The 25,773-nt window shown below is 46.3% G+C and overlaps 1 protein-coding gene across 1 annotated transcript; it reads right to left on the bottom strand.

The window, feature by feature from the left end:
- Window positions 1-229: 229 nt before the first annotated feature.
- Window positions 230-14,170, bottom strand: lfng (LFNG O-fucosylpeptide 3-beta-N-acetylglucosaminyltransferase). Its single transcript, XM_035399190.1, has 8 exons — window positions 13,589-14,170; window positions 5,511-5,559; window positions 4,651-4,753; window positions 4,254-4,407; window positions 3,675-3,760; window positions 3,124-3,289; window positions 2,636-2,721; window positions 230-2,507 (listed from the first exon to the last, which is right to left on the bottom strand). The coding sequence occupies exons 1-8, from the start codon at window positions 14,030-14,032 to the stop codon at window positions 2,441-2,443; spliced, it is 1,155 nt and encodes a 384-aa protein (XP_035255081.1). The 5' UTR covers window positions 14,033-14,170; the 3' UTR covers window positions 230-2,440.
- Between the last annotated feature and the right edge of the window lie 11,603 nt (window positions 14,171-25,773).

Below are 25,773 nucleotides of genomic sequence, written 5' to 3'. Positions count from 1 at the left end.
AATTGTGTGTCTGGTGTGAGAGCTTTTCCTCTTGGGGGGTTTTGGGGAAGAAGCATTGTCAGCAAAGGTCATGTGACCTGCACTATAGGGACCTGTAATCAAAGTGTACCTCACCGAGTCCATCTGTGTCTGTGAGTATCAATATGTGTTTCAGTTATGTCACAGTGAAATTACCTAGGCAACGTACAACTGAGTACTTTTACTTGCACACAGAACAGCTGCCAAGGTGTGTCTCAAAATTACTTTATGTCAGGTAAAGTAGTATTGTGTGGTTAAAGAAAAAGCAAAAGAGTTATTTTTTTCCTTTTTATAATTCAGTTAATGTGTAAGGTTCAGTTTTCGTGAATTAGAACTGTGGTAACATAGTTACTGTGGTTGCTACTGTGGGACTTGAGTTTCATGCAGGAAATGGTTTGTTTGGCGGTTGACGTTGACATACTTGTGTGTATTAATTTACTTTGCTCGATGGCATTAGGGCTTCTGTAGATTATGGCACATTAAGTATGTTATGGCTTGTTCTGGTGAGCTGTATGACAGAACTTTCAAAACTATTGAAGGAAGGAATTTCACACTTGAGATATCGGCTTAACGGTGTTCGAATGGTTACTAGGGAACTGGGTGCATAATGGAGAAATATCAGACAGTGCCTCAGTGGGAGCAGAACACTGCTTTACAGAACAAACAACAGGACGAGTACCACAGATTCTGCAGTAACACCATCAGGTTTCATAGTCCCCCGAGAAGCATTCCGGTTAATTCATACATTTTAATTCCACAATCCAGATACTGGAGTATAAATGACAGAAGTCAATGCAATTACAAGTGGTAAACGGTCGTCATAAATCCGTCAGAAGCATTTCTGATCCACAGAAGAAGAAAAAAAGCATAAGATTTACACATATTTACAGAGGCAGTAATTGGGAATAAACGACACAGTAAAATAAGTACTGCAACAAATAAAGATGTACAAACACACCCACTGTGGGTCATCTTCACAGAGAGAAACCCTCTGATTGGGAAGACTGGTGCTGCTCTTGTGAAGCTCTCAAGGCTAAACGTTCGACAGGAAGGCTTACAAAGAGAACCAAAATGGCTAATACCCTCGGTAATAATAAAGGGGAGTCTTTGCTCCACCAATTATTTATGTTAAAGTTTATGGAAATCTCTGAAAATGGTGGATGAACATGAAAGGATTTGTGAGGCAAAAACAGACCTTTTTTTTAGCTGCCAGTTAAACTGATGCACTTGGGCTACACACTCAAAACTTGGGAATGTTTTCTATGGTATAGACCATAGAAATATAATTTCAGAGGTAAAAATGGTTGTTTTTGAGATTATATATATATTGGAAAAATAGCAATATTCCACTATGTGTCAGAGAGCTTCACAAGAGTTAGCAACAGTAAATTAAAAGCAAGCTGTGCAATTATTCAATTCAAATTTTACAAAAACAAAAGATGAATAAGATACAGTTTTATAATATACAAATTTTCCACATGATTGTTTCAATGCAATGGAATGAAATTAAATATCATCAATTCTAAATAATTTTTTGTTTAGTTTTGGGCTAAAGTCTTCTTTTAGTTTTAGCTCAGAATTGAAGCCTAAAAGGCTTCAGTCTTGTGAATTTTCTAACTAAAAATATAGAGCGAAAAGTGCTTAACACGATGTACCTCAGATACAAAAACATCCAAGTGTACATCTATAACTACCCACTGCCAGCTTAAAATCAAATTCATTGTAAAACTGAAATTTAACCATAAAAAAGAATTCAAATGTATCTTCACATTGCTTATTTGTTTCCGGAGTCTATTGTGATGTCTGTTTAAAATAAAACAATATAAAACTAAATGAGTGAGTTAAACCTTAACAAATTTTTCATGAAAATCATTGATATAGTCTGTATCAATGGTCCTAACATGGCTTTAAAAAAATCAATTACAAAAAGTTGAGGACGGTAATTCCTCAAGCGCTCGAAATGAAACGGTTTTAAAAAAGCGTGACAAAGCTGGCAAGAAGGCCTAGAAAAAGGCACAGACGAATACACATTCTGTGAGAATTGCGAAACACATCACAAGCGACATTTACAACATTAAGCCTGTACAGCGCGATGCTAAAAGCCCGCCCCCTTCTGCCGGACTCTCTGCCCACTCTCCCGTCTCTCCGGACCAGAGGGGGAGGGGGGGGGGGTGAGGGGCTGGGAGCTCCAGCGGAGGGGAAAAGGGCAAAGTCTGTAAACCGAAACGGGGGGGCCGCACAGCAGCCCCATTTCAAAAAACCGACCCGGGCCGGGGGGGGGTGGGGGCGCACCGCCGCGGCAAAAACACGGCGGGGGCCCCTCCCCCGGACCCAAATACGACACGATGGTCCCACGAGCCATTTCAGATACCGAGGCAAAGCGTGGGACGAGGATTCCACTGAGGTGGGGGGGGGGTCGCCGCTAAGGGCTGACCTGGAGGGGACACCAGGGGGTGTCCGGGTACAGCAAGCAGTGCACGGACTTGAACCTGGAGACAGAGGGGAGCGGGAAATTAGCTTCACAATGAAGATAGAACATTCTACATATACCTTTATTTCATTGGCACTGTATCCCAGCAGTGATGGCTGCAGTCGTGTCTGTGTGCTGCTCCCTTACCTGGATGGGTCCTCTTCCACTGAGAAAGCCCCCTTCAGGTTGATGATGTTCCTCTTGTTCTCGAACATTCCGTAGCTCAGCGTGACCTGAGAAACAACCAGACACCCAGACTGACGGCTGATCTTCTGAACGACGTCACCCATTACGACTTTAAGCCGCTATGACTTTAAACTACAATCCGCGGTGCTTCTGGTACTTAGCCCCGTCGACTGAAAAAAGTATCAGTAGTCTGCCTTAAAAGTTATCGGTAAAATGTGTGCCTGACACGTGGAAGCCAAACTGAAGACAATTTGTCTGTTGAAAAAAGTATTTGCGGATGAACCCGGGAGCAAGTCATTGGAGCAAACAGAAAAGCAGGTGACTTAAAAAGCTTCTTTTGTGCTGCTGGTATATCCAAACAGACACAATTGGAGGCTTATTGTGTAATAAAGCCTTTTGAGTGCGGGCAGCAGACGGTGTTCATGCGGCGTGTCCGCGCAGGTTCTCACCTGTTTGTACAGCTCAGACTTGGACACCTGCTGCAGGTTCTCCAGGTGGGAGTGGAACAAGCCGCTGCGGATCAGGCGCACCCCCAGGACGGACTCGATGATGTAGCCGACGGTGCAGTCGTCCGGCAGCCGGATCTTCTCCGCCGTGTTCATGAAGTGACCGCCGCTGCGGGGGGGGGGGACAGAGGGAGGCCAGTCAGAGAGATCTTAAACGGCGGGTCCGTCGCGACTAAAGCTAGCGGTCTGAGCAGCTAAAGCTAGCGGTCTGAGCAGCTAAAGCTAGCGGTCTGAGCAGCTAAAGCTAGCGATCTGAGCGGCTAAAGCTAGCGGCCTGAGCGGCTAAAGCTAGCGGTCTTAGCAGCTAAAGCTAGCGGTCTGAGCGGCTAAAGCTAGCGGTCTGAGCGGCTAAAGCTATCGGCCTGAGCGGCTAAAGCTAGCGGCCTGAGCGGCTAAAGCTAGCGGTCTGAGCGGCTAAAGCTAGCGGTCTGAGCGGCTAAAGCTAGCGGTCTGAGCGGCGTGTCGTTAGCGTCCTGTGGGCGGAGCTCACTCACCTGGCCCAGGGGCTCATCTTCAGAGCCAGGCCGCGGCTCACGCAGAACCCCGCCCCTCCGGTGGCGAACCAGAAATTCACAGGCCTCTGAAATGATATAAAACAAGCACGGTCAACATTTATGGCTGCTGTTGGCTTTCTCCACAATGCTTCACATACACATAACCGTTACAGTGTAAATACCAGCGAGGGACTTGAGGGGGTTGTGAAAAATACAGCAATAGCAAGAGACCTCCTTTGGAAGGAGCATCACTTGAGTATACAAATATTGACTTTAGTCATCGCCGTATTTCTGTTTGCTGTAGAGCTATTAATGTGTTGATTAGGGAAATCTGCAGGTGTAGCGATCAGTTGGAATGAAAACCTGCATAAACTCAGCCCTCCCTGGCACATGATTGGGCCCCGCCGTTGTGGAGCCTTTACAGTTTGTATCGTTGTAACATGGAACTATTTAGCAAATATTTATGCTAATTCTGTACAGCAGGATTGAGGGCCACAATCCTCATTTTCTGCAGAGGGCCTTAAAATCAGTGTCCACCACTGGCGAACGCTACTGCAGCTGCGACCTCGGTCCACACACCATTTTGTTGTCCCCGAGCCTCTCGGTGGCCTCGATGGGCCGGTCCAGGCTGGGCTTGCCGATGTACACGTCCTGAGTGTGCGGGTAGCGGGACAGCAGCTTCACCAGTGTCCGCACGTTCACGTAGTTGTCGTCGTCCACGTGGCAGAACCACCTGAGGGCGGCGAGGGAGGGGGAATTCACATTATTAAAACTGACTGCCTTCTGAAAGACAAGCTCAATCCATGAAGGCATAAATCAATGCCAGAATGACAAAATTGACAGTTCATAAAGTAAGGCTAAGCAATATATCAACTGAAATATTAGTCTATAAAAGCAAATAGACCAAAGAGAACCACACTTGTCCATCAGTTTTCCATTGGTTTTGTCTGTACGCACAGCGCGGCGTAGTACGTACTTTTTCCCCGACTCGATGAACTTGTCGTACTCCACCGCCATCTTGCAGGACAGGGCCTGGCGGCTGTGGGCGGCCGAGCAGTTGGTGTTGACGGCGTGGCTCCCTGCGCCCCGAAAAAAACAAGAGAAGAGCGTCACTGAGCAGGCGCCCCGTAGCGCCCCGTCGAAAACCCCCCCTACACCCCCACCCCCTTATCTCCATCTGCCACCTGTTAGGCTGTCGCCCCCAACGCGTCTGTCCCGGGACCCTAAAGGGGGAATTTGCATCTGGACTATAGGGCCCTGCCTTGGGGGGCGTAAGAGGTCTGAAAATCTGGGACGGGGGTCTGAATAGAATCAAGCCTCACCCCCCCACCCCCCACCCCCCTTCTGAGGGCAGAAGTCCGTTTTCCTTCTCCATAAGTGCCAGGCTGGGCGGGGCATCAGTGGACGAGCCTGTGTGAGCGTCCCTGCCTCCTGACCTCTTAAAGCGCTGCACTGAACGCATCCCGCTAATAATAGCTGGACGAGCTTCCTTTAAGCATGTGACTATTACTTCCTGTCCAATGTAACCAGGGGCAACGTGCACTGGAAAGTATCCTGTGTTTACCAGATTGGACTTGTATGTTTCCCCCAATAAATAAATCAGGGCTTGAAGTCAATCGGCATTTGCCCTTGCATAATTTGGTGAGTGAATTTTAAATATCGCTGAGCTCTGCAAACTGTTTTCCGAGGAAGCCAAACACTTGCTTTTCGTTTCTGGTAAAACCACAGTTACAGGATGTGTGCACTTTGAATCTAGGCCCAAGTCTCTTTATCTCCTGAGATTGATCACCACACAGTTTAAACAGTGGCAATGTGGTCGCGTAACGGAAGGCTCACCAAGTTTCTTCCTCAGCTCTTCGTCATCCCCATCTGTGAAGACGTACGTCTGTGAAGGCAAAAACAATGAAAGATCGGGTTAGTTTATCCTCAAAATGAAGCCTCTCAAATGAATATGAGTTCTACTGCAACAGTGTCAACCTTATCGTGCAGATGATCACACTGTGTAAATTATTATCCACTAGGATGGATATTTTCATTTTTTCTCCAGAGCAGTCATTTGAACAATGCCATGGTGCCATGTACAATCAGTTCCTTCACAGTTGACATTTTCTGGAGGGAATTGGCGGGAAAAGAACTGGGGGGGGTGGGGTGGGGGACCATTAGAGCCAGCGTCGAAAATGTCAGGGAATTATTCCCGGGCTCCTTAAAACTCAATGGAGCTCAGCTCCTGGAAAATGTGATCCTGTCCCCTTGTAAAGAAGTGCAGCTTTCCTTGTCTCTGATTGGGCCGTGCTCTTACTTCCTGACATTAAACAAGTGAATCGGACAGTAAAGCCACTTCCTCCCCCCCGCCAGAATAAAAGCCCCCTTGTGCTATGTTCCGCTCTCTCCATGGCAACCGCGCTGGTGTCCCACAGCAACACAGGAACCGCTCGAGAAAGCGGGGAGCAGGATTCCGCCCCCTGGCACCCCGAACCTCCACCCCTGAACTCTGAAACCTTTAGCACGCTGTTTTGCGGCAATGACAGGGGGCCGCTCGCGCTTTTCAGGTTCACAAAAAAAAAATGTTCCAGCCTTCCTTGCCCGTAGACTAGCATTCATTCACAATACAAACCGACAAGAGGAAACGCCAAAAATGAGTAATCGTGCGGTCACATCATTTCTTTTTGTGTTTTTGTCACGCCGCAGCTCAGCATACAATAACGCGACTCATTCGTCTCTTTCCCCTGCGCTACAGGACTAGCCCCGGGGCTAAGTGTAGGAACACGCTCTTCTGAACCGCTTCGGGACTGCGGTCGGCGATGAAGAGCGGTTGATAAGCCGGAGCAGGTGCGGGGCGGCGCTGGGCGTCGGCGGGCGGTTTGGCGGGGGGAGAGGCGCCGTGTGGGGGGCTGGCTGAAAGACCTTATCCCCGCACCCCTGTCTCCCATTGTGCCCTCGCTGGTTTTACTGCTCCGCCCCGGAGCGGAACGGCACCTGCCCGCGTGCGGCCTTATCTGAGCCACGCGTCGCCACACGCCAGGTGAGCGCCCGGGCTGCTGCTGTCTGTCTGCACGCACGCCGTCTGTGTGTGTGTGAGTGTGTGTGTGTGTGTGTGTGTCTGTGTCTGTCTGTCTGTGTGTGTGTCTGTGTGTGTGTGTGTGTGTGTGTGTGTGTGTGTCTGTGTCTGTGTGAGTGTGTGTGTGTGTGTGTGTGTGTGCGCATGTGGGTGGGTGTGTGTGTGTCTGCATGTGTGTGCGTGTGTGTGTTTGTGCGTTTAGTGCAGAACATGTATGAGTGTGTACTCATGCTGATATACCAATTACCTTTTGTTACACAACAAAACTTTTGAAAACTACAACTACCCACATTCAAGTGTCAAGGCAATTTGTTGATCTCTGTCACACACACACAGGCATGCACACAAACACACTCCACAGATACCTCATCAATGCATCGCACACACACATAAAATCCACACTCACACATACAGTTCACACATACACACACACACACACACACACACACACACATACAATCCACACTCCACACCGCAGACGCACACACCTTTCCACACCCATTTGTTTCAGCCGCTACCCCACATCCGACAGATCAGCAGAACAAACGGCGGGCGGGGCCGGAGGGCCCGTGTTGGTTTAAGGGGACGGCGGCGGCTTCTCTCCGCTCAAAGGAACGCGAGACGGCACTGTTTGCTCACAGATCCGCTGAAAGGGAAGCCTAATCGGCCCGGCAGCTGCCAGAGAGGGAGCAGGCGGCGAAAAACTCGCCGCTGATTACTGAACTGAACTATGTGTGCGGTAACCCCCTCACCCCCCCCCCTCCCCCCGGCCCTCCTCCCCAAACTCTCTCCCTCTCCTACAGAACAATGGGGTGTGTTTTCAAGCTGGGTAAAATGTCCGCCGGGTAAATTCTGAATATGTTTGCGCTCATTAGCATACAGCTGCAGCGGTTAACTAAAGGGAGGGCTTTTTCGGGGGAGTGCTTTGTTCTCTGTGAATGCTCCCGAAAATATCCCCGCAGTGAATCGGCCCTTTAAAAGCGAGCAGGAAACACTGTGTGTGTGTGTGTGTGTGTGTGTGTGTCTGCAAGTGCGTGCTCTGTCTGCGCGTTAACTCAATCACGCAGACAGCGCATAAGCTTTAGGTTAACTGCGCTGCTTTTCATGTTCCGATACCATAGAAACCCAGGGGTTTCTTGTCTGGTCCTGAAAAGAAAGGGTCAGTGTGTTTTCTGTGCCGCAGAGAGGAACGCTGTTGGCGCCCGCTGGTTTTCAAGAGGCTCTCGTTCCCTCTGGAGAGGGGAGAAAGTGCGTCGGGTGTCGCCGCTGATCCCCGCGGTCGCCGTGGGAGCCCCCCCACCTGAACCCCCCCCACACCTTCACCCCCGCCCTCCATTAGAGGGGAGCCTGACTGGCTGCCTCCGTCTCCCCGGGAAGGAAGGGCACTGCCTGCAGATAGCCACGCTGCCGACCCCCCCCCCCCACTCCCACTCCAGCAGCAACCAACTACCCCCCAGTTTCCTGAGTCCTGGCCAGTACATTCAATTACGCCATACCACCCCCCACCCACAAAAAAAGCCCTGATTCTGTCCGGCCCTTTCTTTTTTGTTATTCATTCCATTATTTCAGCAACACCCCCCCACCCCCCCACACACACACCCCCACCCCCACACACACCTCCACAAGCCTAATCAACAGAACAGTCATGGACTTTATGGCGCTGAGTGATAAGGTCAAATGTAGGGCAATGGGATTTTACCCGGTAGTGCTGCATGTAAAGAAAATCTCGAGTGCGCGCTTGTGTAAATGCGTACTTGTGAGTGTGCGCATTGTGCACGTGTGAGTGTGTGCATGCGCACGTGTGCGTGTGTGCATGCGTGCGCCTGCGTGTGTCTCTCAGCTCGGCTGCCCTCTGCGAACGCTGCCAGCCCCGTCTCGCGTTTCGCTCCATCGTGGCCCTCCGCCCAGCTGCGCGCCGCTCTCCAGGCTCCTCCCTCCCGCCAGTCCGCGACTCCGGGCCGCTGGGTTAACCCGCCGGCCGCACAGTCGCTCCTTGTTGGAAGCGATAATTAACGAGCTCTTAATTAAGGGCGGCGTGCACGGTCTCGGACGGGCCGAGAACTCGATTAAGGCACAGGCGGCCAGTGTCCCGGACGGTCTGATGTCTGCATTGTGCGTGCAGGCCTGGTGCTGCTCACAATGGCAGCCCATTCTTTCCAGCACATTCCGCAGACAGAGACTAATGGGTGTCCTTGGCTGATTCTGATGAGGCTGGGCCGCATATTCCTGCTCTTAATTCTGTGCAGCTTGTAACGATTCCTCAGTCAGGCGATCTAATGCCGATTCATATTTTCTGTGTTCAGCGTCTAGCCAGAAATAACGCTGTTCCCTCTAGGGTTTAAATGGTAAACAACGGATCGGGTGCTGTGATTGAAAGGAAACCACAAAGCAATGCAGATAGCTTATGTTTATACATAGTCTGTGTGTTTATAAGTCTAAGTAGGCTACTAGATTAAGTAAAAGCTGTTTAGCTTAGTTACATTGCTTACAATATGTCTATGTTTTGCTTCAACTTTTGTTAGATATTTGCCATTAAATAGAGACCACATGTCCTCTCATAAAGTTACAAGATGATTTTACACTGAACATTTTGCTCTCTCTCTTTCTACCCTCTCCACAATGTGTGTGTGTGAGGATGTGTGTGAGGGTGTGTGTGTGTGTGAGAGAGAGTGAGTATGTGCATGTGAGAGAGCATGTGTGCGCGTGCGTGTGTGTGTGCGTGTGTGTGTGTGAGAGAGAGAGAGTGTGTGTGTGTGTGTGTGTGTGAGAGAGCGTGTGTGTGTGTGTGTGTGTGTGAGAGAGCGTGCGTGTGTGCGTGTGTGTGTGAGAGAGAGAGTGTGTGTGTGTGTGTGTGTGTGTGTGTGAGAGAGCGTGTGTGCGTGTGTGTGTGTGTGTGAGAGAGAGCGTGTGTGTGTGTGTGTGTGAGAGAGTGTGTGTGTGTGTGTGTGTGTGAGAGAGCGTGTGTGTGAGCGTGTGTGTGTGTGTGTGTGTGAGAGAGAGAGCGTGTGTGCGTGTGTGTGTGTGTGAGAGAGAGCGTGTGTGTGTGTGTGTGAGAGAGCGTGTGTGCGTGTGTGTGTGTGTGAGAGAGAGCGTGTGTGTGTGTGTGTGAGAGAGTGTGTGTGTGTGTGTATGAGAGAGCGTGTGTGTGAGCGTGTGTGTGTTTGTATGTGTGTGTGTGTGAGAGAGCGCGTGTGTGCGTGTGTGTGAGCACGTATGCGTGTGTGAGTGTGTGTGAGCCTGCATGGTCATTCGCTCCCTCATGGGGGTTAGCGCTGTACCCTCACTGTAGCCTCATTGTCACCATCCTCTCTCGGTGGGGGAAGCTGCATTGTTCCAGCGGGGAAATGCTAAGAAACGGCGGAAGCTCGGAAGCGGGAACAGAACAAGCCTCTCACTACAATAACAGGCGAAAGAAAACACTTTTCTCAGGATACTACCCCAATAGGACAAACGATACTATCAATTATCCGCAGTCTTTACTAATAAATCCAGTGGGCATATGCATGCTATCGCCATAAATGCTTCACAGAATTGCGACCGTACTTTGTTATCCACAGAGAGCTAATGTGCTCGCCTGATGCATTTAAATGTATCACTCAGACACAATAGCCTGATTTATTCAGCCATTCCTCGTGTAATGAGGGAAATTCAGTTTTGGTGCATGTACACAATGGCAGGTTTACGTTCCTACTCAAAATTTCCAGTGAAACTACAAGCTAGGAGATGTTCTGCCATCCCCACTGAGAAATTTATCTAACATGTACCTAAACGGTCCATTTTCTCATCAGCAAGCTGATTCAGAACAGATTCAAATCAATGTTTCGTCTTTCAGTGAAGGATCCCATGCAGAGTCACCCTTCCAGAAAAAGGGCCGGGCTCACTTCCCAGACGCACCTGACTCATTTGTGTCGACGCCAAAATGGCTACCACACGCTAACCTCCGTGTTTCCGTGTCAACAGATAGATGGCACACGGCAGAGAGGGGGGAAATAAAGTGTAGAGCACGGGTCACAGGGGAATCACCCACAAAGGGTCCCTGCATTGGTTAATCTTACGCTTCAGATAAAATCACAGGGATTTTTACAGAACCCCTGGTGCTGAATCCAACACCAAATCCAACCCCTTTGGAAGCCTTTGTGTTATTCTCAACAGTCCGGCCCTCTACCAGCCACACGGACAGTTGCGATAAAACGAAGATAAGCAAAGCTGGGCCCCCTTGTCAATATTTGCACAACGCCTGCCGTTGGTCCACTCTTGGCGAGAGGACGCAATGAAACACACCATCGAAAGCTGCGGTTGTCGTGCTAACGGTAAACACTGATAGCGAGGGTGACCGGGGAGGCAAGCCAGGCTTGTCGAGCCTTCAGTTTGCTGAAGGCGCCGTATCTGATAAGGACCGGTGGATAACCCGGCGAGGGTGTCTAAGCGTTAGCGCCGTCGGCTGCGCACACTGACAGCGCTAAGGCGCGCATGCTGTTCGTTCTGTGCCTTTTGTTCTTCGGCTCCTGGCCACCTGGCATCTGCCTCTGTGGAACTCCCACTTGTATTCTAGGCCCGTGTTTCTTTTCCGCGATTCTCCGCGCTGCTAAACCCCAACAGCTGCCTGGGAAACCCCCCCCCCCCCCCCCACCTCCTTTAACACCCCCCCCCCCTTTAATTCTTCATGCTATCTTGTAATTTTACCCTCTGCAGTGCGTAAATCCAATGGTGGTGTCGCCTATACTGCTACTTCGTAAACCCTGCTCAACATAGGCTTTGACATGGTGGCGTGTGTTAGCGCACAGTTCATGAATTGGAGGTACTTGGATGTAAGCCTGTGTATTGTCTTTTTACTGTTGTTTGATCAGCGGGTGCGTGCCGCTTCCTTTGAGGAATGTTCTCTCAACGTTTAAGTGGGGGAAAAAATGACTGGTAAAAAGGGACATGGAAATCTTGTTAAATTGTGCGGTAAATGCAAAGACTGTCAACCTTCATTTTCACTGTAAAAAAGCACCATTTGCTTGCGTAATGCCACCTCAGAGTGCCACTATCAAAGTTTACTTTCCATATTCCAACACTACACAGTGTGTATTCTGGTAATGTTAGGGGTGGAGTGTTCCAAGAACGACACAGATCCGCAGACTTCAGTAGCTAATGTTAGCATATGTGCAACACCTGCATTCTGGAAGCGAAACAACTGCAAGTAGGCTAGATGATAATCAGCGACAAAGTCACTGCCTGCAAGATCTTATTATCACCTGGAAAGTGCAATTCCTCTAGAAAGCTAGGATTATTTATTTATTTATCGATCTATTATTCTATCTATCTATTTATCTATCGTCACTACTGAGATTGACCCCCATGCTGCCGACCCCCTCTACTCAAAAAAAGATCCCACATCTTCGGCTCCCACGTCCCCCTGGTAAAGCATAGACGAGGGGCCGGGAAAGGTTTTCTTCCACCCACAGAATGAACCTTTGTTAAGCACGAAGCCGCCGTCCCCGCTGTAGGTCCATGGTACTGAACTATTCACATGACCGCCGCGAACAAAAAGGACAACGGGGAGAAGGGCAACGAGGGGGAATGGACCCGCCCCCGGGTCCTGAAGAGTTGTCACTCGCGGTAGACTGAAGTGGGAATTGGGAACGGGGAGCGGGAATGAGCGCGGCAGATGGGCTAAAAAGTGACACAATGCGTCGATTGCGTCCCCTTGGAGCGCTGAAACACATGCTGGCGGCTAAATATTCCCACGTCTATCCTGCTTCTGATTGGCATAGGCCATTTGCATGAATTGGCGAAAAGAGATAGACCGAGACCCCCAGCCAAGGCTAATAGGCTATGTGTTAGACTAAACATGACGCTGTAGCCTAATTTCAATTCCTGACCAATATAATAGAATACTTGTTCTCAGTTTTACTATGTTTATTTTTTTATTAAATAGTTTTTTTTTTAACTTAAAAAAGTACTAATACAAAAGTATTAAACACAGTAATCCCCGTTAACAAAAACCATATATACGTCATGTTGTCCTACACAGAGCAGGCTGGACAAAGATAACGTATCTCACCTGTAGATAACTGCAGGTAAAGAGACTGTAGCTTATGCAATACAGATGCAGTAGCCTGTAACCGTGCTTCCTTGAAGTTCTCTGAGTTACAGCATGCTACCGCCAAAGTGATGCCATGGTGTTGCTCATCAAGGAAGCCCTTACCTCTCTGTTTTAACATTCGTTCTTTACACAGTCTCTCAGGACAAAGTTTGGTGGTATTATAAAAACGCCAACATTGTTGTTTTCGTATGATTATAAAACCACAGCAATTCTTAACCAGAGCTGATTATATCACAGAAAGACCCTTGGGAAGTAATACTCTTACAATGCACGTTTTGAAAACGAATTCTTTCCATTGTAATGACTCTCACGGTGTTATTAAAAATTGCATTTCAACCATGTTACCATCATGGCCGGCTTAAAACACATCAGGAAGTAATCATTAAGGGAAGCGTTAATTAATAGACGTTCGAGATCTCCTATGCCTCTACTTAACTTTTTCGTTGAGTTAAGAATGCAAGAAAGCAGTTTGTAACGTGTAGACCACTTTTCAAGTCAATGGGTTTAACTATACTTTACATATAAAACATGTAGAAACTTTTGAAGATGTAGTCTAACATCTAAACTTCAGAAATAACGGTCATAAAAGTAGCCTCGAAACTTCTGTTTCGCGTCATTGTTTAAAACTGTCACTGTTACTACCTATAAAACCAGTTATAGGCACTCGTAGCATGCCAACAAAATAGGCTCTCGTAGCGAACAAATCACAAGTGAAAGCGAACATGTATACACTCATTCATTCACTAAATCCAGCTCGCCTCCGTTTACCTGCTGCATGTTTCTTGAGATCCAGGTATCGAGAAGAAGATCCAGCCTGGACTGGTGGAACTTCTTTGTTGTCTTAACAGCGATGAAGATGTCATTGGGGTTAATGTCCTCGGATGGGGGCGCCTCAGATGCAGACCCGGTTTGCGACGCGGGTTTCTCTAAGTCTCTCCTGTCCCGAGTTAACTTTGAGAAATAAGCGGAGAATCCTTTCCTGTTCGTCGACTTTGAATTGTCCTGCGACTGGCTCTCTGACGAACTCTGGTCGTCAGCATTTGTCCCCGTGCTATCCAGACTCTGCAGCGAACGCATCCCGACATCACTCTCAATCTGTACCTCAGCCACCTGGATTACTTGGTGCTGGGTTGCAACCAAGAGTACCACAAGGCAGGTGAAGGTAGCTCCTGCTACCGAAATCACCAATTTCCTCCCGCAGCTTTTCAACATTTTTAGCTGAAGTGGATTCACAATTGCATAGAGTTTATTAAACAGTCATTTCACAGTGGTTTTCTTCTTTGAAACTGTGGTGACTGCCTGTCCCGGTAACGGACTGTTCGGTGACAGCACCATGTAACATTCACATTATGCTGCATGAAAGCTTTTATAAACTAGCCCGAACAAAGGCCACGCCAGCTGGGTGGAGCGAGAAAGCTTTGTAAACTGAAAGGACGCGGCGTAGCTGACATTACCAGGCGTGGTCTCGCGCTTAGATACGCCCATAAAAGGAGGGCTAAACTAGCAAAGGAAAACATTCGCACACGCGTGGAGCGGAGAGGCGCAAGTGGTGTTTTACCATTTTCTTTGTAAGTCGAAGTCTAGCCAGCCTATGGTAGGCTAACTCTATATTCAGTGAAAAAGTCTAAAACTGTGCAACAGTGAAATGAAAAATGAGTAAATATTCCCGTCTGAGTTGCATTTTTCCTTTGCAAGAATAGGCTACATAATAAATCTTTCACAGTTGCTAGCGAACCAGCAACTGAATCGGTAGGATAATCTAATGCAATTATTCATATTTATAAAGACTGATATTATTTGCCATACTAATATAAAAACACGAAATTCTGAATTAAATACAAATGCACTTTTCCAGCAGAGCTCTTACAATGATGTCCAATGAAGTCCCTAATACCTGTCAGAGAATCATTGTGTCCACCATGTATCCACAATGTTTATAGGGAATCTCTTCAACCACATATGATTTGTTTGGTCAGTTTAACAGATTTTTTTTTTTTTTTTCATCATTTATGGATTTAAAAGTATAGGGGAAATAAACATCTGTTGAACCGACCATTAAAAGGGACTTTATTATTACTTTTTTCAGCTAAACTGTGTTTGTCCCTTTCAGTTGAACTGAATTTTTATATTTTTCATCATTTGTGGATTTAAAAGTGTAGGGGAAAGAAACATCTGTTGAACCGACCATGAAAAGGGACTTTATTATTACTTTTTTCAGCTAAACTGTGTTTGTCCCTTTCAGTTGAACTGAATTTTTATATTTTTCATCATTTGTGGATTTAAAAGTATAGGGGAAAGAAACATCTGTTGAACCGACCATGAAAAGGGACTTTATTATTACATTTTTCAGCTAAACTGTGTTTGTCCCTTTCAGAAACATGGGTACACAGCTACCAAGCATGCAAGTTTCAGAATACATGGCCTGCATTGATGCCAAATCAAGGATGCAGTAACTCTGGAGTTTTATACTGGAAAACTTTGAGACTTGAGACTTTCCAAAATGTCCTGTTGATTAGACAACAAGTCAGTCAATGTAAGACTACGTTTAAGGAAACGGCACGGAGAGCTTTTTTGTAGTCAGGTGAAAAGACTTTACTGGGGGGAAAAAAAATACAATATGGGATTTAGTTTCAACAGCGAACGGCATCGGGCAGGTGGTAGGGGTGATGCCAGACAGGAGCAGCGACCGTGCTAAGGGAAAACAATATGGCAGGTGTGCATGTTGACAGTTCACGCACGGTTTGTCTCCAGGTAACGACTAAGTGAAAAATCGAATCTTTCAGGGCCCGCTTTCGTATTTAACGTCAGTATCTTGCTTCGGGTATGGAGAGAGTTCTACGGACAAAACAGCTGTACTATTCTAAGCTAATTGATATCCACAGTGTGGGGAAAATCGAGGCAATCAAAATATTAATAATATTTTTTCCTGTATCTCGAGGGGAGATCTTTCACACAGTTGTTCAGTTTGGACTGCTGTCATAGGAGCTCTGCTGCGGACGCTTTTTTGTGTCCTAGTTAAATTGTTCTGAAACTCATACTGCTATCAGTGACAAAAGCCCTTAATCCCAGGGCTGCAGTCCTTGTTATTGAAATTCCTGCCCTGCTGGTGGAGGGCCCATGACCCCGGGAGCCTGTAGGGGAGTTCCCCTCAGACAGGCACACCACTATCCCTGAGATGCCTGGGAGATCAGCCACACCCACTCCCACTCATCTCCCAGCTGTTCCCCAACCATCCCCCAACTATTCCTCAACCATCCCCCAACTATTCCTCAACCATCCGCCAACCATTCCTCAACCATCCCCCAACTATTCCTCAACCATCTCCCAACCATTCCTCAACCATCCCCCAACTATTCCTCAACCATCTCCCAACCATTCCTCAACCACGATCCCCCAACCATTCCTCAACCATCCCCCAACCATTTTTCAACCATCGCCCTGTCCTCCTCCAATCACTGAACTCATCGCTGAACACCCCTAGGCTGAAACCATACAGATCACCATTACGCTGCCCCCAAACCATAGATCCCCTGCAACAGTCCAGCTGCGCTGACTGTTGCCCTGCATACATATATGAAATGCGCTTTAGATTCCCAGTAAATCTGAAATTACTTTTGTAGATCCCTGAGAGTTTTCAGCATGCCATTCGACAAAATCTACCATTACAATAAGATTGTCCATACTGGGGTCTACAGGTTTTTAAAGTGTTTCACATCAGCCACACCAGCCCTACATAGCGCACACAACCTCAGGAAAGGCCTGTGGGTTGTGCACACGAGCAGCGAATAGATTTTTGTCCCCTAAAACCACAAGCTAGCGTAGTCAAAGCTAGCCGGCTAGCAACTTACTGCAGCAGGTAGACGGCTTTCTGTGAACGTGGGAATGGAAGACACTACTGACTCTAATGGAACGCACTCGTATTTTCTCACACCCGAGGAATGTGATATTTTCCGCACACGCACGTGCACACACACACAGACACAGCATATAAAATATTACTCTGACAGCAAATGTTTTACTAAGAATATTAATAAACAAGTCACTCATAACAAACAGATGCGCAAAGATGGTGTCCTCTTCAAACAAGCTGCTGTTCTGAAGATTGTAGATGTTGCTATTGGCCAAAGCCTGGATGCTGTCCAGATGTAGACAATGTTCAACAAATAGTGAGTGGTGATAGAGAGGCCAGCCAGGATTTAGTTCAAAATTGCCAAAAATGACCTACTGCAGTTTGTTTTTAAAACGTGTGTTAAACACAGGATAATTTGTAGGACAAACACTCAAGCAGTGATGTATTTCTCTGAAAGGAAGTTCATCCAAAATTTGAATTAGACTCACAAGTCTTTTTTTTTAATTTGTCATATTCAAATGTCTTGAGAATGATCACTTTCTCATTTGTATTAGCAGTAAATCCACTGGTACCTGGGATAGGATTCAGAGTTCAGAGCAGCCTATGAAAAAGAGGGCAGTAAAATCAGAAAAGGGGAGTCTGGTCAGAATGGCCACTCCACTCCAGTCACCGCCCCCCCCCCACCCCCCCACCCCCCACACCCCAACACACCCACGATTTGCAGGAATATTTATTGATGTTTAAAGTGTTGATGTGTTTCAGATAAAGTATTTGACCCGGGTCCATGTGTTGTTTTCATTAGTAGTGAATAGATATTTTTTAAATGGGATACAAATCAAAGAAAAATAAATCAAACCAAAATGACTTAATGTTAGTGTTTCAAATAATTATTTTACCTAAGTCTGGGCTCAAGGCCCTCATATAAGGACGCTTGTGTAAATGTGCTAAAGGTGAAATGTGGGCACCAGATCAATGCCCAACTCCTTCCTTCTTCCCTGAGACAACAGCAAAAAAAAAAAAAACGATGAGGAATCCCTACCCACACCCCGCTTTTAAATCCCTCCTCTGATTCCCCTGTCTCTGTGAGGATAACCGCTGGATTCCACTGAAACGAAATCCCTCTGAATGGGAGCAAACCACTTCCCCCCCACAAGAATTTCCCCCGGACCGCCCTAATAAACAGAGCAACACCCGACTCCGCTTGCCCCGCCGCCCCCCACCCCCCCCACCCCCCCGCTGCCGGCGTCTCCGCAGATCTGACGGTGTCTGCAGGGGCCTCCGGCGGACGGGCCCGATCAGACGGCCGTTATTTATAGCCGCGGTCGAACGCGCCGAGCGCGATAGCCGAGACGCTGCAGCGCGTCGCTTCTGAGGCTAGCGCAGTCGCGGGACAAGCCGCTGCATTCAAAATGCTACAGCCAGCGCTGTCGGTTTCCGGTTTTCCCATTCCGCTCAGCCACGTGTCGCGATTGGCTCGGCGGGTTTGGCGATGGCGGGAAAGAACGTGCTCGTTTTTCGTTTAGGCGAGTTTCTCTTTGGATTGTAACGCGATGCAGCCTTGACTCGCCTTAAACTCAGTTTAAAACTGATACGCTTTTAATGACGGAAGATTGCAACTACCCAGCCGGGATCAGGGGGTTTTAACCCTGGGTTTGAAAAGCCATGGAGGCAGCCGATTAGCAGTTAGCATAGCACTAAATTAAACCCATTGATTAATAGCAATTATCTTGTTTCCGAATGTCTGAGTAGGCTGCAGATTTTAAGGTGAAAAGAGAAACCAGCAGAACTGGTGGCTTTCATGGATGAAGGTTGTAGGCCCTATTGTAGATGCATCAGTAGGATTTGTCAGTCAGAGAAGTCTCGCACTGCTTCGTGTTCTTATGGGGTGAATTTTACCCTAAGGAATAGAGAGTAGACTGTGTTTACAGGACTGGAAGATCAGACTCTGTGGGCGAATGGAAAAGTTCTGCGTGCTTTGGGCGAATACATTTCTCACCCACTCCATTTATTTTCCTTTCCTTATTAATATTCTTGCTTCGTTTTTCTCCAGAACATTGACTAAAAGTTGCTGCTTTTGAATATGTGGGTACTTTTTCCAGAAATTGTATTTGGTTATGATGTCTCCAGACTAGCACAAACACATACTTTTAATCTCATGCGCACATCGCTGGTCAGTTACTTCTTGATAAGTTTTAGAATATTGCTTGTTTTTACTCCATAATTTTATCATTTCGCAAGTTCAAAGAGAACAACTGCCAACCTTTTGTTTTCCAGAGCTTGTGCTGTAAGCAGTGGCTAAAGTATTTGAAATAACGTTGTTGTTTTGTGAAATGGTGCATTGCCTTGGAGCCCCCAACCAACTCGACAAGCTCCATCAGCTGTAAACTTTAAAGGTCAAAACTGCTTTAATACGATTACTGCATTGTACTGATATAATATTGTTACTGTAGCAGTAAATTAACTGCAGTTTAAGCACAGCTGATTTCACAGTTGATTACAAAGAAATTCTCCTTGAGTAGCTATTGTGGCCTGGCCTTTATTGAATGGGCCGTGTGCTGTGTGTTTATTTAGGCCTTTATGCGAATATGGAATCCCAGGGGATTCTGGGTAAGGTCTGGAAAGAATCTGAGTCACTTTTCAGCCCTGGGGCTTGCCGGGGCTATTGTTTCCAAACATGTTCCCAATCAACAGGGAGGACACAATGAACTCGGGAGGACCTAAGCCATAGTCAAGCATGCCTGTGTGTGTGTGTGTGTGTGTGTGTGCTCCTTTGGGTCTTTCTGTCACTCTCTCCCCCTCACTCATTTTTTGTCTTTCTATTGCTATTCTTTTTTCATCTCTCACTGTCAATTTTTTTCTACTTCTCCTTTTCCATCTATATTTGCTCTCATTCTTTCTCACCCCTGCTCTCTCCCTCTCTCCCTCTCTCCCTCTCTCTCTGTCTAACTCCACACTTCCCATGTTGCTCTCACCACTGCACTCTCTCACACTCTGTCTCTCTCTTTCTCTGCCACGGACCCTGGTAATCTTCACTGTTTCAAAATCCCCCGCACAAGGTCACTGTTTTCCACAACAGAAAATGAAAGAATTCACCCCTTCCTTCCCTCCCTCCCCCTCCCTGTCCCTCCCTCCCTCCCTCCTTCCCCACCCGTGGGTATTTTAACACAGAATTCATAACTCCAGCCTCCGTCATGTAAACAAATTCTCCCAGGTCACCTCACCTTGAGGACCGGTGGTCAGAGAATATGGATTTCTTTCCGCCTTCATCTGTCGGGTCTATTTTTAAACACTGAACTTGGGGAGAGCAGCTGATGTGGCAAAAAAAAGTTAACGGAGACACAAGCAGACATTAATTTATTTTTTTGTTAGCCGTTGCCAAGGCCTCTGGCTCAGGGCCCTTATTTTTGACTTATTGCTTGTTGATTGGGCGTTTGTCTTGTGGTTGTCGTTGAATTATATATTTTTTCCCCTGTCTTCGACTCGTCCTGAAGAAATTTTTTTTTCTAACTGCGAGAGAGAGCACCGCACTTGACACTATGCTGTAACATGGCCCAGTTGTTGGAAATGCTACTTTTCCCTGGTGTCTGTTAGTTTCCCCCTTCAAGGAACGGCATCTGTATACTCTAAGTATACAGCACGGCATGTTTATCTGTGCTGTAAAGGGGAGATCACTGTCTCCCACTGTCAAATTGTGTTGGATCCAGGTTAGTGACACACGATCCAGGTTGGGAATGTGATTGAGTCCCCCCTTCCTCCCCCACCCCCCACCACACACCAGCTGTCCCCACTTGTATGACCCGTGGTCCCATTGGGAGGGCCCTGCTCATGCTGGGAGAGTAAACACAGGCCTCAGCTCCTGGGACACGGGGACGGCGCTCTAAGCTCACGCCGCCCAGCATGCTTGTGCCCCAAACCACGTCTTCCATGGAGCGCGGCCTTTAAGCGCAGATTAACGGTTTATTACTTTGGCTGAAAACTGAACGCCATCTTGGCTCAGGTTATACGCAAATTTGAGCCGTTTTTGTAACAGCTGCAGTATCTGAATGAATGTAGTTTTATTGAGACAGAGAGAATGACATTTGCCTTTCTGAAATCTTTTTCATTGGTACTTTCCAGAATATGACTAATAATACGTGATGTGGAACAAGGCCTATTCGCTGTTGCTAGTTCTTTAGCTCCATATATGGAAAGCAGTGTAAACAGGATCTCTATAGCAGAGTGAATGTCTTCATTGCAGTAAAATGCCTTCCTTTTACCACCCAAAAATGGCTCTTCATACACACAGAATACCCAGGGGCCTCATTTATAAAGCATTGGCATGCTCAGATTTGATCTTAAATTCAACGGAATTGATCTTACATGAAGATGATTGCAACCATACGCATAGGTTTGGGGGGAGATGTCACCCCCAATATTTTAATATGAATTCATCCCATGACTAGCAAGTATGCTTTAAAGGCTTGACATTTGACTATGCATGTCTAGGTGGTCCAACAGTGTGTCTCCCACAAAGTTGAAAGGAAAACCTACTTTATGATTGCAACGTCAACATTATTAAGTGTGCAAACTTTTATGAAAAATAGAACAACATAATAACAGCAACAACTACAACAACAATAATAATAATAATCAATACCTTTTATCACTTTAAATAGTAAAATCAATTCACAATTTGAATATACATTACATGTCATAAGGATTGATATACAAAAACGCTGTATAGTTGAGAGCTATATTCAGAGCAAGCAACGAAAGGCTTGTATTGCTGGCTGTCAATGACAACTCCACTGAAATAAAACAATTGTAACAAAAGTTATGCAGTACTAAAACTATAACATTAACATTGCTGTAAGCTATCAAAACATAAAGAAAAAAGAAAAATGTAACATAGCTATTTATTTTATTTCATGTTACAATGGTTTCACAGGGAGTACAGTATATACAGTATCAGAAAACCTGACCATATAAAGATGTTTGAGGGCATTGACTTGGTGGAGTTTATGGGTGAAGTGTTGTCTGTGAAAGAATCGGTAAGCTGCCAAGAGTTTGCCTTTTATTTTTAAAGAGGTTCCTTCAGACTCCAAATGGCCTTAATGCCTCAGTTCTGTGGCACCATTGTTAATTCAGCGTATCGTGTCAATTTGTGTCTGTAGCCCAGCTTCTGTGAAGACATGACCGCTGGTTGAGTCTTGTGGCACACGAGCATCAGCCTCTCTCATTCACATCACTGGCTCTACCCTTTTCCAAATAGCCAGAGTCTGAGAGAGAGAGAGAAAGAGAGAAAGAAAGAGTGTGCAGTGGGCATTGTTCAGAATCCAAGCGCGAAACAGTAAATATGAATGACAAACGTTAAGTGTGTTTACTCACCAGAAAGGAATGGCTCATGTACTTTTTTCCCCCCTTAGCGGCTTCATCCTCTGCCAAGTCGGTGTCTCTCCCTCTGTCGCTGGGACAACCCCACTGACGAGGCTATCCCCGATTATACAGGTCAGATGCTCGTTAAGGGGAGTCAGCTCCAGTGTCTGACCCAAACTGCTTAGCCGGTGCACAGAAATGCGCTTCTTTGCATTCACTTTCATTTCCAACCACTTGATTTATAACAAACATACGGGTGCCTGTATTCAAAAGCAGAGGGAAATATGAACGCAATAGATCAGCTAATATTGGCAGCAATCCCTCACAAGAATACCCACTGAGTAAAGCCCCAGGATCTCTCTGGCAGAATAAATGTTAACCAATCTCCTGTTGTGGGACTGGAGGTGTCTGATGGAAGCTAGTGTTTGTTAACGAGAGTTCTCGCCCTTCTTGTTTTTGCATTTGAATAGGTTTAGATGGATGTTGTGAAATAGTTAGAAAGGATAACAATTGGACATCCATAATATGAATGGGTTGTTGAATACTGATAATCACTTTAACACATTGCAGTGTGTTGCAACATAATTGTTTTATGAACTGACATATTTGACCATCATCTACTAGGGTTAATGCCTCATTTATTTTTCATAAACTTATCTCTTGCAGTGTCTATTACTAAAGATAATTACTTTGCCTCTGTGGTTAGACTAAACATTTCATTCAAAATCACTACGTGTCTAAACTTATAATTAAGAGGTTTATTATTTATTTATTGAGAGGGGGTGTTTTACGCTGATTATTTGAAAATCCAACTAAAGAAATCTGTCGTACCAAGAACCAAGTAAGTTCTACTGTAAGTCATAAAATTACCAGGTTTTATGTTTAAAATACACCAATATTTAGTTAGATACCCATCTTATTGATACAATACAATCGAACTCCCCATTTTATTCATCTGCAATCACAAGCTAACAGGCCTCTCTGAAAACATCTGCTTTGATGCAACATTATTACTCATGGACTGTTTCATTTTGTGAACGCATGTCATAAAGAAAACATGAAATCAATGTGGAAGGCAGAGGACCCCAGAAGGGCGATGCTATATTTCTACAGAGATATACAATACAAAGAGTCTCCATATCCCGCACAATACGTTCAATAGAGACAATACTTGGACGGTACTCTCTCAACATCGACAAAATTGTTGCCACATGTGGCAAGGTACAGACGCGGTCAGAGAAGGAATGCAGACGCGCCACAGTTTAACCATGAAGAGGGGCCCGTCCTCCAGATAGCGCCATGATGAACAGATATTAAAAGATGAAAAACAGAAGTGCGTCTGAGGGTTCGACGGAGGGGGCACGGCGCGTGGGAGGGGAGGCTGCAGAGTGGCCCCGGCGCACGACGTTCACCACGACAAAGAGGAAGTTACAGTGACCGTACTGATGATGTAGACCACGCCAGCTTCCTGTTGGTGCGAAAGCCACTGTTTCGAGTGTACGGGTTGCATCTCGAGATTTAGAGAAGTTAAACTCGGTAAACTCAAAGTACACGCTTGTGAAACGTTTGATGAGTCATTTTGTAAACACTTTGCTGTTCTCACTTGTACTTCTCGAATTATCACCACGTCAAACACACCCAGGAGAGAAAGCAAAACCACTATTTTTTGGACAGTAGCAATTAATTAATGTGTTGGGGGGGAGGGGTTGTGTGGGTGTTGCAGTGAACTTTTGGTTGTGATAGCTTCGTTTTCTCACCGTCTTTAAAAAAATACGTGTCCCTACCCACTGTTCTCGACAGTGCACTACGGAGTCCTCCGTTCTGAGCCCCAACAAATCGATAGATTCAGGGGAAAAAAAGAACACATTGATGCGTGTCTGACCAAGTCAAATCGCTATCCATACCGAGCTCTGGAGCTCATCGAGGGTGTCAAAATGGCCTCAGAAAATAAAACGAAAGGGGAATTAAATAACTGCGGCTTCCCCGTCCGGAAGAGCCCTCGTTTCCTCTCAGCCTCGCGATGAACGCAGAGCCTCTTGGCAGCGACCGTACCCATCGGCCGTTCGTAGCATCTGCACAACCCGGGCACCGGGCAGTCCCTGTGTCCCCGTGTCCCCGTCTCCCCCGGCCTACTTCTTCCACTCTCCGGACCTTCTTCCCACCGCGTTCCTCATTGTGTCTCCCCGGGAGCGTTTAATGAGCTAGAACCTTCCGTGCGCTCTGTCGGGACCGCCCCACCCTGCGTGGAGGGCGAGGGACGGGGACACGGGCCCTTTTCTGGGGCAATACCAATTAAGTGCGTGTTGGGGTGTTGGGGTGTTGGGGAGTGGGGAGGGGGGAGGGGGGCAGCGGACTTTTTGTTTTGTCATCTATATTTTCTCACTCGCGTTGGGCTTCGTGTGGAATTCGCAGCAGGAAAGCTCCCAAGGGAAAGGGCCGTCCCCCATGTTGTGCGGTTCCAATATTATACAGGGTTAACTGAGCTCTGGGAATGAATACGGTGCAGTTCCAATATAAAAAGGGGCTGGACTGGGCTCTGAGAATTAATATAGCGCTGTCCCAATATTATGGGGTTTGAATGGGGATTTGGGATTTAATGCTGCGCTACCCCAGTATTATGGTGTATCCCAGTGTTTGAATGGGGCTGTGGGAGCTGATACAGTGCGGTCCCTGTATTATACAGTCGAGGCTGGATGGGGCTCTGGCAAATTAAGAACGGTGTTCCAATGTTGTAGGAGAGCTGTTGTAAGAGCCTCTGGAAAATAATACAGAGGGGAAACAATAGCACTTTATGAGTGTGTAAAGTGACCGAATTTGAGTAAACTGCATCTGACTCAAACTCAGCACTTTGAGTTACAGTAACAAAAGACACAGTCTTTCTCCCACTTATTCCCCCACCTGCAGTAAGACTCATTTTTTTAAAGAGATCAAGGTCAAAACTGCAATCATTCGTATTATTATTATTTATGCATCGGTTATTTCTGTCATACGCAAGATTATTTTTCATTTTGAGCAATAACAGAGAATCCCTAAGTGGGACTGTTAAAATAATTTGCCTTCATCTGCATTCAGACCAGAGTCCTGCCCGAACTGCGCTGTACGCTTTCATTTTCCATTTTGGCCATTGGATTTAAGCATCATTTAGGTTGGGGAATGGATCTGAGGAGAATTCATCCTGGTAAGAGATTTGTAGGGAACTTCGGCCCTGTTGATTAAGCAATGAGGCTTCATAAGTGTGTGTGTGTGTGTGTGTGTGTGTATGCAGGCGTGTTTAGGTGTGTGTGTGTGTGTGTGTGGGCCGGAGTGTGCAAATAAAACAAACAAACAAGAATGCTTATGAATAAACAAGCATGTATGCTTGTTTATTAATTATATATTTTTTATTCTCTGAAATAAATAAATAAATAAATAAATAAATAAATGCTACAATTTTGGCAACAGCTAAACCCACTTAACAATGCTGAGTAACAAAGCAATAAAAACTAACCCTCGTTTAAAGCACAAACTTAAGGAGAGACAAAGTGTTTATTATGAGTATAGCTCCTTGTGTATTATAATTGCATCCACTGTAGTCTTATTTTGATACAAAAGGTCCTTGTTAATTGACAAAGGGAAAGTGGTGTTCATGTTCTGGTCTTTGCTTCTCCCATTAGAGCAAGCAGATTAAAGGTCAGACAGTCCTTGATTATACATATTTATTTTGTCCATTCCCCCTCCCCCCCTCCCCATTAGCCAGCCCCCCTTCCTT

This window comes from Anguilla anguilla, chromosome 17 (assembly GCF_013347855.1).
Source record: "Anguilla anguilla isolate fAngAng1 chromosome 17, fAngAng1.pri, whole genome shotgun sequence".
Lineage (NCBI taxonomy): Eukaryota > Metazoa > Chordata > Actinopteri > Anguilliformes > Anguillidae > Anguilla > Anguilla anguilla.
Note: the sequence above shows the minus strand (reverse complement) of the source record. Positions and strands in the feature narration are given on the sequence as shown.